The sequence below is a fragment of the Oryctolagus cuniculus genome, chromosome X (genome assembly GCF_964237555.1).
Source record: "Oryctolagus cuniculus chromosome X, mOryCun1.1, whole genome shotgun sequence".
NCBI lineage: Eukaryota > Metazoa > Chordata > Mammalia > Lagomorpha > Leporidae > Oryctolagus > Oryctolagus cuniculus.
In genome coordinates, this window is record NC_091453.1 from 107,147,517 (window position 1) to 107,165,606 (window position 18,090).

At 38.2% G+C, this 18,090-nt stretch overlaps 1 protein-coding gene and 1 pseudogene across 15 annotated transcripts in view; one reads left to right on the forward strand and one right to left on the reverse strand.

Annotated features, from left to right (window-relative positions):
• Positions 1 to 18,090, reverse strand: part of SMARCA1 (SNF2 related chromatin remodeling ATPase 1) — a 98,001-nt gene that overhangs the window by 23,709 nt on the left and 56,202 nt on the right. For 12 of the 15 annotated variants that reach the window (XR_011385338.1, XR_011385339.1, XM_017349732.3 and 9 more), the window contains 3 exons: positions 16,055 to 16,165; positions 15,694 to 15,807; positions 1,842 to 1,964 (listed from right to left, as the gene is read on the reverse strand). Coding sequence is in view for 13 of the 15 variants with exons in the window: in XM_017349732.3 (XP_017205221.1) it covers positions 1,842 to 1,964; positions 15,694 to 15,807; positions 16,055 to 16,165 (348 nt within the window). In the remaining 2 variants the exon portion in view is untranslated. The remainder of the gene's footprint in view (positions 1 to 1,841; positions 1,965 to 15,693; positions 15,808 to 16,054; positions 16,166 to 18,090) is intronic. The other 3 variants (XM_070066462.1, XM_017349738.3, XM_070066463.1) reach the window with 1 other exon arrangement.
• Positions 2,502 to 6,714, forward strand: LOC103351990 (ras-related protein Rap-1b-like; annotated as a pseudogene).

Below are 18,090 nucleotides of genomic sequence, written 5' to 3' on the forward strand. Positions count from 1 at the left end.
GCCAGGAGCTTCTTCTGAGTCTCCCATGCGGCTGCAGGTGCCCAAGGACTTGGACCATCTTCTACTGCTTTCCCAGGCCATAGCAGAGAGCTGGATTGGAAGTGGAACAGCTGAGAGTCCAACCAGCACCCAAATGGGATGCCAGCACCACAGGCGGCAGCTTTACCTGCTACACCACAGCACTGGTCCCCATGGAGCGTTCTTAGGCCCTAACTTTATTTGTGTGCTCAGGAAATCAATTCTAAAACTAGAACATGAATACGTAAGTATTTTATTCTGTGCTAAATCCGAATACTGAGACAACTGAATTATACTTTCAAACTAAACTTTATGACTTTCAGACACCTGGCTCAAAAATTTATGAATACTATTTGTATAAATTCCTTCAATGTTCTAACAAGGAAAAGGCTTATATAGTAAATAATATATAAATATAAAAATTATCTCTCAAAAATTAATGTGCAACATTTCTTACTATTTACACTCTTCAAAAAAACTATTGAATAAATAAATCAGGCTGGCAACTTTCTATACGAAGGTGTAATCATATAGTACAAACATTTTTATTATTTTGCAAGAGTCTTTTATGCTGAAACTTCTTATCTTCTACAATTAGGATTTATGATACTCGTGAAACTCATTAAAGTAACAAGGATTTGAAAGTACTAATACTTTGTTCAAATGGAAATGTTCCTATTTAATAATAGGTAACTTTTAATTATATGACAATCACCTTTAAAGTTTCATAAAGTTTAGGGCTGGTGTTGTGGTACAGCAGTTAAAGCCACAGCCTGCAATGCCAGTATCCCATATGTGCCAGAGTTCAATACTCCAGCTGCTCCACTTCTGATCCTGCTCCCCGCTGATGCTACTGGGAAAAGAGCAGAAGATGATCCAACCCACTTGGAGACCTAGATGAAGCTCCTGGCTTCAGCCTGGCCCAGCCTTGGCTGTTGTGGCCATTTGGGGAGATCTCTCTGTCTCTCCTTTTCTCTATGTAGCCCTGCCTTTCAAATAAATAAATAAATCTTTATAAAAATAGTTTCAGAAGTTTCTCATCATTGTGTTAAATTTCTAAGAAAAAAGAAATTTTGAAAATAATAAAATTATTCATAAATAAGAGATTAATAGAATAAACCAAAATTTTCAGTATGTTAGTGAGTACCATCTGCCATAATTCAAATGTAGATTCACCAATCTTACAATCAGTAAAATGCTTATCACATAATTGACATTTATAGTGTGTGTGTATTGTGTGTGTGTTTTCTAGTATTTCCAAAAGAGCGTATTCCATAAAACATATTTGAAAAATAAGGATATTGGGCTGATGGTATAGCACAGTGAGTTAAGCTGTTCTTGGGATGCTTGGATCCCATATTCAGAGTACCAGTTCAAGTTCTGGCTGCTCCACTTCAGATCCAGCTTCTTGCTAATGTATCCTGAGAGGCAGCAGGTGACAGCTCAAGTGCTTAGGACACTGCTACCCACGTGGGAGACCCAAATGGAGTTCCGGGATCCTGACTTCAGCTTGGCCTAGCCCTAGCTAATAGTGGCATTTGGGGACTAAATCGGCGCATGGAAGATCCTCTCACTAGCAGATGGAAGACACCTATATCTATCTCTTTTTTTTCTTTCCTCTCTTTCTCTATCAAGTAGAAGAAAATAAATATTTTTAAAAAGAGATATTTAGTCTAAACATGTGTTTATAAAATAGCCTAAGTTTTGTTGATATATCAAATCAGAAAAGTAGGCTCATACAATAAAAAATGTGATCTGTATTTCCCTCTTTCCTTTTTTCTATTAGTCAACTGGAAGTATTTCAGCCACTTAAAATACTTTACTTGTGTGAGAAGTTTTTCCTTTTCTTCAGTCTCTTCCTGTGTAAGAGGTTCCGCTCCATCGATCTTTCTTTGTTCTTCTCTTTGAGCCACAGCTGGATTTGGGTTATCAGGATTCCTAGGGACCTACATAAGAAAAATTGTTAAAGTACATATACACATAACAACATTTAGATTTACTTCAACACTATGCAATATAAAGTCCTAACCAGAATGCCACATGGTATTTTAGAGTTAAAACCCTTTAGTAAATGAATGCCACATTATATTCTAGATTTGATTATACTGTGGAATAAAGTATATATGCGCAATGTTATAATAGTACATAGAATAAATAAAGTTTGGCAGTTAAAAAAATTGGCCTACATTGTTCTAGTCAAATAGACTAGGATAGAGAGGTGACAATGCATCTAAAGATTTCATTCAATCCTTTGATCAGTTCAATGTGTGAAAAGAAATGAGTGTTTTATTGCCTGCCAGAATAGGTAAAAGGAGGACATTTTATGTTAAATAGAAAATTAGGGGCAGGTATTTGGCCACCAATCAAGACACCAGTTAGGCTGCCTGCACCTTGCATTCCACATCCGAGTGCCTAGGTTCATCTCACAGGTCTAGCTCTTGATTCCAACTTCCTGCTAATGCACACCCTAGGGGTCAGTGGTGATGGCTCAAGTAGGTAGGTCCCTGTCATCCACCTGGGAGATTTGGACCAAGTTCCTGGTTTCAGGCTCCGGACTGGCCCAGCCCCACAGCTGCAGGCATTTGGAGAGTGAACCAGCAGGTGGGGGAGGACACTTGCTCTCTTGCTCATACTCTGCTTCTCAAATAAATATTTTCAGAAATGGAAAAATCTGTATTAAGTGACATGATAATGAATGGGAAAAAAGGCAATAGAAAATATAAGAGGGAAGGGAGTAATACTGCACACAAACAGCTGTCCTGGGACCAACCATCAAGGGAAAAGGGACTACAGAAGCAGTGATGGACAGAAATTATGCAAGGTGCTTGGGCATAGAGTTGCAAACGTACTGACAACTGAGAAGAGAGCTCAAGTTCAAAAGAGGCTCAGGTCTCCAAGCAAGCAAGCCATCACATGTTTGGTCAAACTGTAGCCCAAATGGCCTCTGGGTTTCACAGTGAGCATATACGACAGGTCTTAAAAACAGTTCATGGAAAGCGTATATTTCACACGGAATCTTTCTGCACCACAAAATATCTATCTTTTAATTCCATTTTCCATGAACCTTTGGAAGTACCCTTATAAAGTGTAGTTCAGCAGTATAGACAGCATTCATTGTATGGGGGGACAAACTGTGACTCTCAGTTCAAAGTCCATTCCATCACTTGCATCTGTAGCTACAACGCAGCACATTAATTTAAAAGGACAGGTACAAAACATGTAAAGTATATTTTATAGCATTCTACTAGACATGAAAATAAAGAGTTGGCAATAAGCCTTCTGTAGTTTGGAACAGAACAAATATCATAAATTACTTATTTTGGGGGGGTAGCAGATAGCTATGGTTTCACTACAATGTAATTATAATACATAGCAGAACGCATTTTTCTCATAGCTACATACATTGCAGAGCGTTTTGCCAATTATAACATTGGAATTAAAAATTAGTATTTTTAAAAAGCTGTTGCATCCAATAGCTCTCCAAAAACAAAACCCAGTAACTGGGCATTAAAAAGAAATACTGAAAAAGCAAATTCATTTGTAATCATCAGTACCAGACAACCAAATTATTACATATTGATTAAATGTCCATGATGTTCACAGCACTATGATAAGGACTGACTGTAACACAAAAGACATATTCAACATGTTCCTTGACCACAAGGGGTTCACAAACTAGTTGCTGAGTTTGGGGCATTATCTTAAGCACTGTCAAAATTCGGAGAGAAGGGAAGAAGGGAAAGAATAACTCTAGGCTGGAGCAGCATGAGCAAATGCATAAAGGCAGCAATGGACAAGAGGGCGCATATAAGGGTTTATGTTGGGAAAGGATAAGAAACAAAGCCAGCCTGAGACAGATTTAGAGGACCTTAAAATCACAGACTAGGCACTGGAGACTTCTGAACATGAGAGTAAAGTGTCAAAACATATTGCTTTCAACTGTAAGCCTTGTGCCGTGTGGACTCAAGTGGGAAAGAGACTAAAGGCAAAAGATACCCAAAAATATAAAGGCAAAAAACTAAATACCAAAAAAACTAGAGGCAAAAAATACCCAAGTATTTGGGTCCCTGCACCTGGATGAAGCTCCTGCCTCCTGGCTTCAGCCTGGCCCAGCCCTGGCTATTGCAGCCACCTGAGGAGTAAACCAGTGGATGGAAGATCTCTCAATCTCTTTCTCTCTCTTTCTTCTCTCTCTTTTTCAAATGAATAAATATTTAAATTAAAATTAAAAATTATAGGAACACCTGCAATTTCATTCCTAAATATTTACACAGAGAGAAAACATCTATGCAAACACTTTTAGAAGAATGGTCACAACATTTTGACTCATAAGAGCCAAAATCCGGAAAAGAGCTCAGCCCAGATGTCCATTAAGAAGAGAACAGATAAGCAAAGGTGGCTATCCATACAATGGAATGATGTTCAGCAATAAAAGGAATGAATTCCTGGCTGATACATGGGACAACATGGCTGACTCTCTAAAATATTAAGTGAAAGAAGCTTTAAATATACTGTATGATTGCATTGATGTAAAATCCTAGAACAAAAAAATAAACCCTACCTATCGAGGAAAATAATGTCATAATAGTGGTTGCCTCTCAGGAGTATATATGGGGATTTGATGGGGAAGAGGCACTTTCTGGGGTGACAATAATAGTCTATATCTTTATAAGGTTATATAGATGTATACATGTGTCAAAATACACTGAATGACACACTTAAGATTTATATATTTTATTGTATATAAGTTTTACCTTGAAAATCATATTGAACTTTGAAGGACCAGTGTTGTGGTGCAGTAGGTTAAGCCACCGCCTGTGATGTGGACATCCCATATCAGAGTGCCAGTTCAAGTTCCAGCTGCACCTCTTCCACTCCAGTTCCTTGCTAATGCACCCAAGAAAGAACTGGAAGATGGCTCAGGTACTTGGGCCCCTGCCATCCATATGGGAGACCAGGATGGAGTTCCAGGCTCCTGGCCGCTTCAACTCAGCCCATCCCCGGCTGTTTCAGGCATCTGGGGATTAAGCAGCATATGGAAGATCTCTGTCCCTCCCCTACTCTCTGTCACACTTTTGCTTATAAATAAATCTTTATAAAATTTGTATACCTTAAATAAAATTTAAATATATATAATGTATAGGATATTGTACTTTCACTAACAAATATGCATGTTTAAATGTTTCTGGGTAAAATACAGTTAAGTCTACAACTCTGAGATGCATAAAAATAAAATAGATCTGAGGAAGAGCTGCAAAAATGGAAAAATAGGTGAAAAAGCAAGTGTGGGAAGATGGAATTGTAGAACATATATGATGTATAATACGTATGTTCACCACACAGTTATGTCAACACTTTTCCATGTTTGAAAATTCTTCATATGTTTGGAAAAAACTACCGACATAGCTTCAAATGTTTAATAAGACACTTTAATTGCTGGTGTGTGAAATATCTGTGACTTCAAATTTTAATTTTGAAAAACCTCTGATCTTAAGATATTTCTCTATCAAATATCCTCAAAATGCTCATGTCCAACAAGCCATATTTTAACAAACTGAAATATTTTATGAACATTTAATTTATAACAGAATATAGATAATAACCTCTGCAATATAAACTTTTTATTACTATGTAGATTTCCCAATACTAAAAATTTGCCCTTGAAATTTCTAATAAAAGGAAAATCAGAATATTATGCATTAACTATAATTAGACTTTAGGATCCACTGAGACAATTTCATCCATATCCACTGGACATGTTAACATAGCAAAACTTAGGACTAAATTCATTACTGCCATGTTCACTATTTTAACTCTAGAAATTACTCAAATTCATAGCTGCTAAAATGGCTAGAACAGAAATAGCTCAAAATTCCTAAATTCCTGTATCTTCTCCTATCAAAAAATTCCTTAATATTCATAATTTTTAAAAGATGCTCACTTTTTAACTCCATGAGGCTTTTTATCAGCATCAAACTTCCTGAAATGATTTCAAAATATTATATAAGAGAGGCAGCCAAGTAAATCATGCAGAGCTACCAGGAGGGGGCAAGGAGCGCAGGGCGATGCTAGCTGCTGGGAGCTGGTGACAGCGTGAGAGGTACTAAATTTTGACAAGTTTGCATTGAGCATGAATATAAGCTAGTCGTTCCTGGCTCAGGAGGCAATGGAAAGTCTGCTCTGACTGTAGGGTTTCTTCAAAGAATTTTTGTTGAAAAATATGATCCTCTGGTAGACAATTCTTACAGAAAGGAAGTCGAGTAGATGCACAAAAGTGTATGCTTGAAGTCTTAAATACTGCAGGAATGGAACAATTTAAAGCAGCGACAAGGCTTTGCACTGGTTTATTCTATCACAGCACAGTCCACATTTGATGATTTACAAGATCCTAGAGGACAGAATTCTTTGAGTTAAAGACACTAATGGTGTTCCAATGATTCTGACTGGTAACAAGTATGACCTGGAAGATGCAAAAGAGTTGTAGGAAAGGAACAAGGTCAAAATCTAGCAAAACAAAGGAACAATTGCATATTCTTAGAATCTTCTGCAAAATCAAAAACACATAATAATGTGATCTTTTATGACCTAGTGCAGCAAACTAACAGAAAAACTCCAGTGCCTGGGAAGGCCTGCAAAAAGTCATTACGTCAGCTACTTCAGTCTACAAAATGTGTTGTGGCTGTGAGCCAGGGCTGAAGAACCATTGTCCAACTCAACAATCCCAGCATTCCAACTCTGTTAAACCTACCAACATCTTAAATGGACTTTCCCACAGTGGTATCCTGGGACAAAAAGCAACTGTAATCAGTTTGCACATCACTAATCACTTTCCAGTATCACAAGAGAGATTTTACTTATATAATAGCCTTAGAGTATGCAGCTGGTAAAACCAGAGGCTACTTCCAGTATTACTGTTAAGAGAGATTCTCCATCCACCAAGATTGTATGTGTAAGAAAATGGTGTACTGTACACCTTAACACACCCATGCTTTGTATTGGAGAGTACAGTAATGTAAATCATAAAAGCATCACTATTTTAGCATAATGAGAAAGTCCAAAGAGTTCCAATATTTACTACTGAGGGTAATTTTTCTTCTTTGATACTTGAAGCTGATTGCAATTTTAAAAAAAAAAAATCCAAGTTCATTATCATTGTATTATACAAAATAAGTGCTTTGACTACAAACACAACTGTATAGGTTTTTTTTTTCACTTTTTAAAAAACCTGTGGAGACAGTGATCTTGTATTTAAATTACAATAGCCTTTTCAGTACGTCTTAGATTAAAAATACCGCCTTTAATATCTTTTGGGAAAGAAATGTCCAGAATTTGTAAAACTTTATTATGTTTCTTTTTCTGTCAACATGGGGAATGATACTTATAGTTGTGTGTACAGTGGGGGTCTATAACAAAATATGCATATGAAATGCAATTGTTTTATGATTTCACAGTTTTTATAAATCATCTTCAGGCCTCTGCTGCTGTAGGTTCTCACTATGAATCCCTGGCCTGCTCACACACAAGTGTATTTGCAACACCATACTTTTGGTGTTTGTTACTTTTGCCTTTAAGTGATTGTTTCACATGTGTAACATTTTGGTTGTGATGAAAAATGGTGGAAAGTACTATAGATGTGAATGTGGGAAGTGATTTTAATCACTGTACTTGATCACGAGGCCTAATTTGCAGTAACTAAAGCTATTTTATTTAACAATGCCTAGTTGCTTTGTAGGCATTAATGTTTGAGGGTAAAGATTGTGCTTTGATACAACAGGAAGTCATAGTATTTAAATTAACCAACCTAATATTTCAATTACTTTGGAATGGTCAAATGTAAAGTGCTGTCAATAGCTAAGACATGGAATCAACCTAAATGCTCATCAACAGAAGACCGGATAAAGAAATTATGGGATATGTACTCTATAGAATACTATACAGCAGTAAAAAAAAAATGAAATCCAGTCATTTGCAACAAAATGGAGGAATCTGGAAAATATCATGCTGGCCAGTGCCACGGCTCACTAGGCTAATCCTCCGCCTTGCGGCACCAGCACACCAGGTTCTAGTCCTGGTCGGGGCGCCGGATTCTGTCCCGGTTGCCCCTCTTCCAGGCCAGCTCTCTGCTGTGGCCAGGGAGTGCAGTGGAGGATGGCCCAAGTCCTTGGGCCCTGCACCACATGGGAGACCAGGATAAGTACCTGGCTCTTGCCATCGGATCAGCGCAGTGCACCGGCCGCAGCGCGCTGGCCGCAGCAGCCATTGGAGGGTGAACCAACGGCAAAGGAAGACCTTTCTCTCTGTCTCTCTCTACCACTGTCCACTCTGTCAAAAAATAAAAAAAAAAAAATAAAAACATCACGCTGAGTAAAATAAGCCAGTCCCAAAGGGACAAATATCCTATATTCTCCCTGATCGGTGACAACTGAGCACTTAAAAGGAAACCTGTTGAAGTGAAATGGACACCATGAGAAACAGTGACTTGATCAGCCCTTTTCCTGACTGCTGAGGAACAACTTACTACTTTATTACTTTCAGTATTTTTTTGTTCTACTTAATACTATTGGTTGAACTCTTTAATTAACACAATTATTCTTACGTGTTTAAATTTAACTGAAAAGTGATCCCCGTTAAATGTAAGAGTGGGAAAAGAGGGAGATGCACAGTTTGGCACATGCTCAATTGGACTTACCCCTAATGGTAGAGTCAGAAACGTGCCAGGGGATTCTAATTCAATCCCATCAAGGTGGCATGTACCAATGCCATCTCACTAGTCCAAGTGATCAATTTCAGTTCATAATTGATCAAAATGATAGGATTAAATGTCAAAGCAATCACATAAACAAGACTAGTGTCTGCTAATACTAACTGACAGAATTAAAAAGGAGAGAACAATCCAACATGGGAAGTGGTATACACAGCACACTCATAGAATGGCAGATATCCTAAAACAGCACTCTGGCTCAGAATCAGCCCTTAAGGATTCAGATCTGGCTGAATAGCCCATGAGAGTATTTCAGACATGGAAAGCCAAGACATTCTGGCAAAAAAAAAAAAAAGACCTAAATGAAAGATCTCTGTGAGATCCCAGTGGAAAGAATGGGCCATCAAAGAAGGAGGTACCTTTCTCTGAAGGGAGGACAGAACTTCCACTTTGACTATGGCCTTGTCTAAATAAGATTGGAGTTTGTGGACTCAAGAGGCTTCCATAGCTTTGGCAGCTCATGACAAGAGCCTCGGGTGATTACTGATGTCATAAATAAGAGTGTCAATTGTTAAGTCAACAACAGGAGTCACTGTGTACTTACTTCTCATGTGGGATCTGTCCTTAATGTGTTGTCCAATGTGAAGTAATGCTATAACTAGGACTGAAACAGTATTTTACACTTTGTGTTTCTGTGTGGGTACAAACTGATGAAATCTTTACTTAATATATACTGAATCGATCTTCTGTATATAAAGAGAATTGAAAATGAATCTTGATGTGAATGGGATGTGAGAGGGAGCGGGAGATGGGAGGGTTGCAGGTAGGAGGGAGGTTATGGGGGGAAAAGCTGCTATAATCCAAAAGTTGTACTTTGGAAATTTATATTTATTAAATAAAAGTTTAAAAAATGTAAAGTGCTGCAATTTTGCATAGCTTAGCAAAAATAGATCAATAAATTTGGACTGCCATGCAAAAAAAGTTGCTATATAAGAACTAGGTAGATAAATTATAAAACATTAGTACTGACCAGATACCTAAGAGGTACCTGAAATATGCATACTTTATGTCTTACTATAGTCCTCAGCAATACAAAAAAGAAATTATCCTTTAAAAGGAAGCATCACAATTAGTATTTGGATTTCTAGCCAGACCCTAAAGAATTTTTGATTAAGAGTTGTGTTCCATGAACTAGTGAAAAAAATCTGGGGGTATTATTTCTTAGAAGGGGTTTAGCAAGTATCTCATAGAATTATGGAATACTGAATTAAATATAAAAGCACACAAAATGAAAACAGTGACCTGAAATCAGCTCATTGTGTTTTGGTCTTACCACCACAAAACAGATGGCACACATATATTACCAAAACTCACAAAGATTATGGAACTTCCTCCATTTGTCAAATGTTTATATTAGTCCCCAAAGAATTCTTCAGTGGTGAATGTTCTACAGCTTTCTTCAGCTTTCTTCAGCTTCAAATACAGCAAAACTTTCACTCCAGGTCTTAGAATGAATGGAACTCCCAGATATTCTGCACTTCTATGCTGCAATTGAGATTTCAATTAAGTCATCCTCTTCAAATGTAAGGATTTTTACTGAACATGTAATTGAATGCATTATATAACAACTCCTTTTAAGTTGTGAAAGCAATGAAGCGTCTGAATATGCCTGACTTGCAACAGGGCAAGGCTTAGATAGCAGGAAGAACTGACATATAATGCACTGCTAGCCACCAAGTGGTTAGAGCAAAGCAATTTTCTCAGCTTCAAATAAAACAACCCTTTCAGCTCTAGATCTTATTATCAGTAATGTTGATGTAATCTTGTTGTGTTGAATATGGGGTCTAGGGAAGCAACAAAATCGAAAATAGAAATACAATGAAGCAGGTCCTCAAGGAAAACTTCATCAACTGTTTCCAATCTAGTGAGCCCCTCACTAGCCCCACCCCCAAATCACTACAGAATAACACTCTGGGGACTCAGAGTACACAAAATCTCACTAGAATCGCAGTATCCCAGACATGAACACCTAAGCCCCCTTGGCTAACAATCTTCTAAGCAGAAAGTGGGAACAGAGTCCCTTTCTGGGATCCTGACTGTGTATACCAGGTAACTCCATTATAGCGGTTTTGTTGATCTAAGAATAAACTAGAGCTCCATTCACTCTGTGGGCCTGATGAGTTTTCTGGAGATGTAGAAAAATCTGTGTTCGCTATCTCTTGAGAAGACATGTCTAACAGCTATGTATCACATCCTCCTTGAAAGAAGGGTTTTACAATGATTAACACACCATGTAGATCTCTGTATACTTTGAACTCAAATGCAAACTTACTCAATTGAAAAACCCACTGAGTTTAAGTCCTTAAGTTCTTGGCAAAGAATAGAGGAGTCAAGGTTCACAAAGAACCAACATGCAGGATGTATTCACATTTGTCTGGTAAATTCTCAGCTGGAGAGAACTCTCAGCATAGAGAGAACCCAAGCAAGCCTTAAGACAACAACACAGAGGCAATCCAGAATGGGGCTGAAGAGTGCACAAGGCTAGGAGTGGCAAAGTATATCAAATCCCCTGCTATGTCCACCACTAGTCCACATCACCACCATCTTCTCTCATTTTGATACTTCAACAGCCTCCTGAATGGTGTCTCTGGATAAACTCGCCATTCTCTACACTGCAGAGTGATCTTCTCAAGATGTAAATCTAATCACACTTTAACACTTCTAAGTCATATTACCTTGTGCAAATTTCTCAGGTCAAACTGCTCAAGCTCTCTATGACCAGTTTCCTCACCCATAAAAGAACAATGTGAACCAGGGATGTCATGAGGATAATGAGTTAATATTTATAAAGAACTTGGAATGATAAGTAATACAAGTAAGGATGAAGTAAGTGTCCATTGTTATTATTTCACCATTTACTCAACTCCCTAAGTTACAAACATCTCAGTGGTGTGCCTTTGCTCTAAAGCTAAAGTTCAACTTCATGACTATGACATGATCTGACTCCGCCACTCACCAGCCTCATCTCAAGGAGCTCTCTTCCTCACCCCTCCTTAGCAACACTGGCCTTTTGGAATTCCAAAAAGGGACCATCCTCCTGCCCACCTCAACAGCTTTGCCCAGGAGATGCCCTCTGCCTGAGCTTTCCTCTCCCACACTCCATATGGCTTATTACATGTCTCTAATCTCAGCTTAAATGATACTTCCTTAGGGCACACTTCCCTGATCGCCCAGGCCAAGTTAGATACCCAGGTTAAACTCTCTCATAGCACCCTTTGCACAGAAGCACACAAATAACAACATCCTTATACTGTGCTTGTTCAATGTCTGTTTCTTCCAATAGAATGTGAGTTCCAGGAGGTGAAAGATCTTGTCCATCTCATTCACTGGTTTATCCAAAGCACTTAACACAGCACATGGTACAGAGGAGTGCTCAATAAATAGCTATTAAATGAAAACAAAAAGTTATCCTTTCGCTCATTCCCCCATCTCCTGTTGCTTCATTCTATAAGGTGAAGAGAAAACAGCAGGGTGCTTTGGCAGGAATTCCATGTCCTCTTCCCTCTCCCTTCTCGTCCTGTTCCTCTCTTCTCACACCTTCTCCTCCCTCTCTCCATTGCCCTTTGCAGCTGTCCCTGCATTCCTACGTCTTCTAAGGTTTCCTCTCTCCTCCATCGTCTGCCAGCTGGCCCCCACCCAAACAGTCACTGTAAGACCTCACCCCTAACCACAAACTGCCTGTAATGAAAGGCAATGTTTACATTCAAATCAGAGCTGTGGCCACAATGTGGTGGGCACTGTAATTATCACAAGGAACAAAATTTCAGGATCTCCAAAGAAGGAGCATAAACAGTTCTAGCATCAGAGATGATTTTTTATTGCTGCTATTTGACTACTACTTGGCACATCTCCCAAAGAGCCTGCCACACCACTATAAACACAGTCCTTATTTAGGACTGTAGAAAGATGCAGGGTTATATCACAAGCAGAAATAGCCTAGAATGTCAGGGTGGAAAGAGCACAGGCACTTGAATCCTGAGAACTAGGGTTTGAGACCAGCGCTGATGCAACCCTATCAGCTACGTGACCTGGAACAAGGTTATTTCACTCTGAATTTCCATTCCTTCGCCTGCTATATGCAGACGGTAGTAACACCTACTTCATGAGAACGATAAGAATCAAACGAAGTACATGTTAAACATTTTGTAAATTATAAAATGCTCTACACAAGCATTTGGTTTATTACTAATGGAAGTCTAACATTTCAACTAATTTTCCTGTCTCACTAATAAGTCAGTAAAAGTAACAAAAAAATAGCATTCTAAACCTAAGACCATTACAAACCTTAGTGAGATGATATATATTTGTTTACCTTGTGAGATATTTTTAACTTATTAATTTTACTACTCTTATTTTGCATTTTTAACCTGTAGCTTATGTTTTTTCTGACATAGCATTGTTTTCACTGTCTTTGAACGTGGTTTTATGGCTGCTCTGACAGTTCAACTATAACTATTTTACTCTTCTACAATTTCCAAAAAAGGATTTGATCCAGTCATGTTGGTTTAAAAATAGTCATCTCTTGCTACCCATGGGGGATAGGTTCCAGGACGGATGCTCAAGTCCCTTATATTTGTATAAAATAATGTAGCATTTGGATAGAACCCCACACACCCTTCCATATGCTTTTTTTTTTTTTTACAGGCAGAGTGGACAGTGAGAGAGAGAGACAGATATAAAGGTCTTCCTTTTTCCGTTGGTTCACCCCTCAATGGCCGCTGCAGCCGGCGCACTGCGCTGATCCGAAGCCAGGAGCCAGGTGCTTCTCCTGGGCTCCCATGCAGGTTCAGGGCCCAAGGACTTGGGCCATCCTCCACTGCACTCCCGGGCCACAGCAGAGAGCTGGACTGGAAGAGGAGCAACCAGGACAGAATCTGGTGCCCCGACCAGGACTAAAACCGGGGGTGCCGGCGCTGCAGGCAGAGGATTAGCCTAGTGAGCCGCGGCGCCTTCCATATACTTTAAATCATCTCGACATTACTTATTATTCCTAATACAGGACAATGGCTATATAAATAGTGGTTGCACTGTATTGTTTAGGGAATAATGACAAGAAAAAATTGTACATATTCAGTACAGATACAGTACTTTGCCATATTTTCAATCCACGGCTGAATGTGCAAATGCAAAGCCCACAGATATGGAGAGAAAACCGTACATTCAAACTTAATCACATTTCCCTAACTAGATTATAATATTACCCGCTGACATACCCCCTAACTTTTTAGCTCTTATTAAAAATTTTTAAAAGAGTTATTTATTTGTTTGAAAGGTCTAGTTACAGAGAGAGATGGATAGACAGTAGGAGACATCTTCCATCCAGTGATTCACCCCCAGATGGCCACAACAACCAGGACTGGGCCAGGCCGAAGTCAGGAACCAGGTGCTCCTTCTGGGTCTCCCACGTGAGTGCAGAGGTCCAAGCACTTGGGCCATCTTCTGCTGATTTTCCAGGCACATTAGCAGGGAACTGGATTGTAATTGGAGCAGCCAGGACTCGAATCAGTGCCCATATCAGATGTCGGCAATGCAGGCAGTGACTTAACCCACTGTGCCACAGTGTGTCCTCAAATTTTTAAACTTTCATAAGCAAATGGCAAGCAAGGCTTTTTTTCTCTTTTGTTTTACTCTGACACAAATAGCAATGCACTCACCCTGGACAAGCACTAGAAACATTCTAGAGATCCGCCCTAATTCCAAAATATAAATGTAATAACTAAATATCTTATCTACCTGCAGCTTTCCTGGGCACATTCCAGCTACTAATCAAAATCATTGGTCATAGTTCCAATGGTGATAAAACTCCAAAAAATAATCTTAAAAACACAGTTTCTGATTCATAAAATGGAAAATTTCATAAAATTAAAACAGTGTTAATGATTTTATAATTTTGTTAATACTAGTGATTATTATATTTTGGGTCAATCTCCTTCACCCACTACGAAGTCAATTCTAACATCAAAATATAACTTAGTACTGCTTACTCTCTCAATATGACAAATTTAGCATGACAAGCATTAAATTTCACTCACTAAAAGAGTTCCTATCTACCTATATAAATTAAAGATTTTTGAATTCTAAGGAACCATTTTAAAATTACATAGTTATCATGTTTATAATTATCTAATACCTAAATAACCACAATGCACTAACCACCAAAGAGCTTTAATCAACTTATAAGCAATAAGCACAAATATATTATTTCTTGGTCCTATCCAGGAAATGATCAAAATTTTCCTATCATATATCAATATTCAATTCTAATCAACCACAGACTTATTCATCCTTGTACATATTATTTGAACATTCAAACACTAGCATTATTAAAATCATATGATTACTACTATTTTCAAATATTGGATAATTCTCCAATAATGCCACTTAGTCATGATCCTATTGGTGATTCAGTCACTGAACAGTTTATTTATGGTTAAACCTCTTCTTTGTTTTCTTCTTTAATTTATTTGAGAGACAGAAAGACAGATGAGAGAGAGAGAGACAGAGAGAGAGATCATCTATTAGCTGGTTCACTCCCCAAATGCCCACATTGGCTGGGATTAGACCAAACTGAAGCCAGAAAATCAATCCAGGTGTACCACGTGGGTAGCAGGAACCCAATTTCTTGGGACACCACCACTACCTCCCAAGGTCTGCATTAGCAGGAAGCTGGTGTCCAAAGCCAGAGATAAGTATTGAACCAAGGCACTCTGATATGGGACGCAGGCACCTTAACCAGTATGTTAATGAACATCTTCATGGCTAAAAGTCTGCCCTTCTTCTTTGGTTTTAAAAACACTGTTTTGGTTTACTCTTACATTCTCTCATGTTAAAATGAAACAATTAATAGTCTAGCTAAACAGACAATATTATTTTAAAATATTGTATTATAGTAATCTGAAATACTGAAAAACTACCTTATAGCCTATTGTCTTTCGATAATGAAGAATTTCTTTTTCCAAAAGCTCAAATAAACGTGGTGGGAAAAATTGAAAATCCTGAACATTTGGCTGCTTCGGAGGCCGTGGAGCCTGAGAGAGGAGAACGTGTTACACATATACATATATTTGTTTTCTGTCCATAAGATGAAAATAATTATCTGATACATATGGAAAATGAATACAATAAAATTCCACTGATACAGCTGGGCCATATGAAGTACTATCTTCGAACTGTTACAGCGACCATGACGCAGCAATAATATAATTAAATCGGAATCACAGAACATGTTAGAAGAGGGATCTTCAGAACATAAAAACCAGCCTTGCAGCAGTTTACCTTTGGGATCTTTGGCTCGCTGACACGCAAAGCCTCTCTAAAGTAGGCATCCACGGCGTAGTTTGCTTTGCGTTCTCGTTTAGGAGGTTCAATCCATTCCATCATACCAAGCTATAAACAACAAACAAGAACAAAGGCATTAATTACTCCAGACCATTTTATCCAAATCAAGTACATCAAGGCTGCAGAAGCATGGGAAAACCAAGGCCATGTTGCTTTATTACAATAAATGCTGTATCTGTATACACATCTATAATTATATCTATCTCTATAGGTAGATAGATATAGATATGAAAGAATCAAACATACTTTATCAATCACAGTTACATATCCAGAGTTCAAAAAATTTGTACTGGACACAAATTTCAGGTGCGAGGATGATTTTCTATTCTTTTCTTTTTGAAAAGATGTTTCAAAATTCGTTCATCCCTGGTAATAGAAAAGAATCTGCACAATCTACTTAGGATTTTATGTCCATATAACAGGTAAAGACCAGCTATTATGAAAGGAAGAGTAACATTAATTCTAATAACTGTTGTAAGTGTATGCATTCTTAAAACATGAGGGGTAAATGAGGAATAGCAACACGACAAGTATATTTCCCTTCAAGTCAGGAGAAATGTTCAAATGAGACCTTCAGGAATAGTAGCTGTTGGGGTATGGGAAAAGTTAGTGGAATCAGAAAGACCCAGATTTAAATCCAGGTTCTGCTACTTCACCAGTTGTATAACTTTTTAGGGGTGAATTATTCATATTTTCTCCATCTATAAATGACACTGATATTACCTACCTTCAGGATTAAATGTGACCATATAGTTGAAGACATTGGTAAACTGTCACAAGTTAAATGTAGGGTATTATTAAACATTTAAAGAAGTATGAAAAATTATTTGTAACATTTAAAATTTTACTCCACTATCATTTAAAAAATACAATTTAACAGTCAACAGACAAAATTAACAACAGGGGTGGGGTGGGCATTGTGGTACAGTGGGTTAAGCCACCACTTGGGACTCCCACATCCCATATCACAGTGCAGATTCGAGTCCCAGCTCCTCTGTATCCATTCCAGCTTCCTGCTCATGCATCTTGAGAAGTTCAAGGGCTTGAGCCCCTGACACCACATGGGAGACCTGAATGGAGTTCCTGGCTCTTGACTTTGGCCTAGCCCAGTCCTGGGTGTTGAAGGAATTGGAGAATGGAGGCGCTCGTGCTCTCTCTCTCTCTCTCTCCACTTCCCCTTCTCTATGTGGATGAAGACAAATAAACATTTAAAAATAGCAGTCTGGGGAACAGATGTCTAACTCATGTTTTGTCTTGATTTCACAGTACCTAACCTAGTGCCTTTAATAAATTAGCCATTAATGGTCTAATAGAGGCCAATAGTCTACCATCAACAGTCCCATCCATTTTATCTTATTAAAGGTTGAGTTCCAACCTTGGTATCATATTTTAAGAGCGGATGATAAACTAAGATGACCAGGGTGGTTAAAGATCTGTGAGCTCTCACAGTGTCTAAAGAAGTAAAGACTAAAGACATACATAATGGTGGCATTCACATATGTGACAGCCTATCAACTAGGAAAGAATTAAATTCTTTTTAGTTCCATAAGGTTAAAACTAATGTGGAGAGTTACAAGAAAGCGATTGCTACTCAACATAATCTAACAACTATGCACGGAGTGCCTAGTACATTATGTGCAAGCCAGTGTCAGGGATGCAAAGATGAATAAAATAGTATCTTTTATCAAGGAGCTTCTACATCAAATAAGACATTTTCTGAGAGCCAGACAACATAAAACAGTGAAATGAACTATCCTGAGTAGGATAAGATCCCAACACAACAATACTCAAAGGATGGCTAAAATGGAATTTCTTAGTTACAAGAAAAGTTAGCGTAAATGACTTTTAAGGTGCTTCCTAACTGTAGGGTGCTATGACATATGGCTATTATAATGTGATGGCTGAGTAAAATGAGAAATGTTCACAGCAATGAAACAAATTTTGTCTTTACTTCAGATGGATGAACATGATGT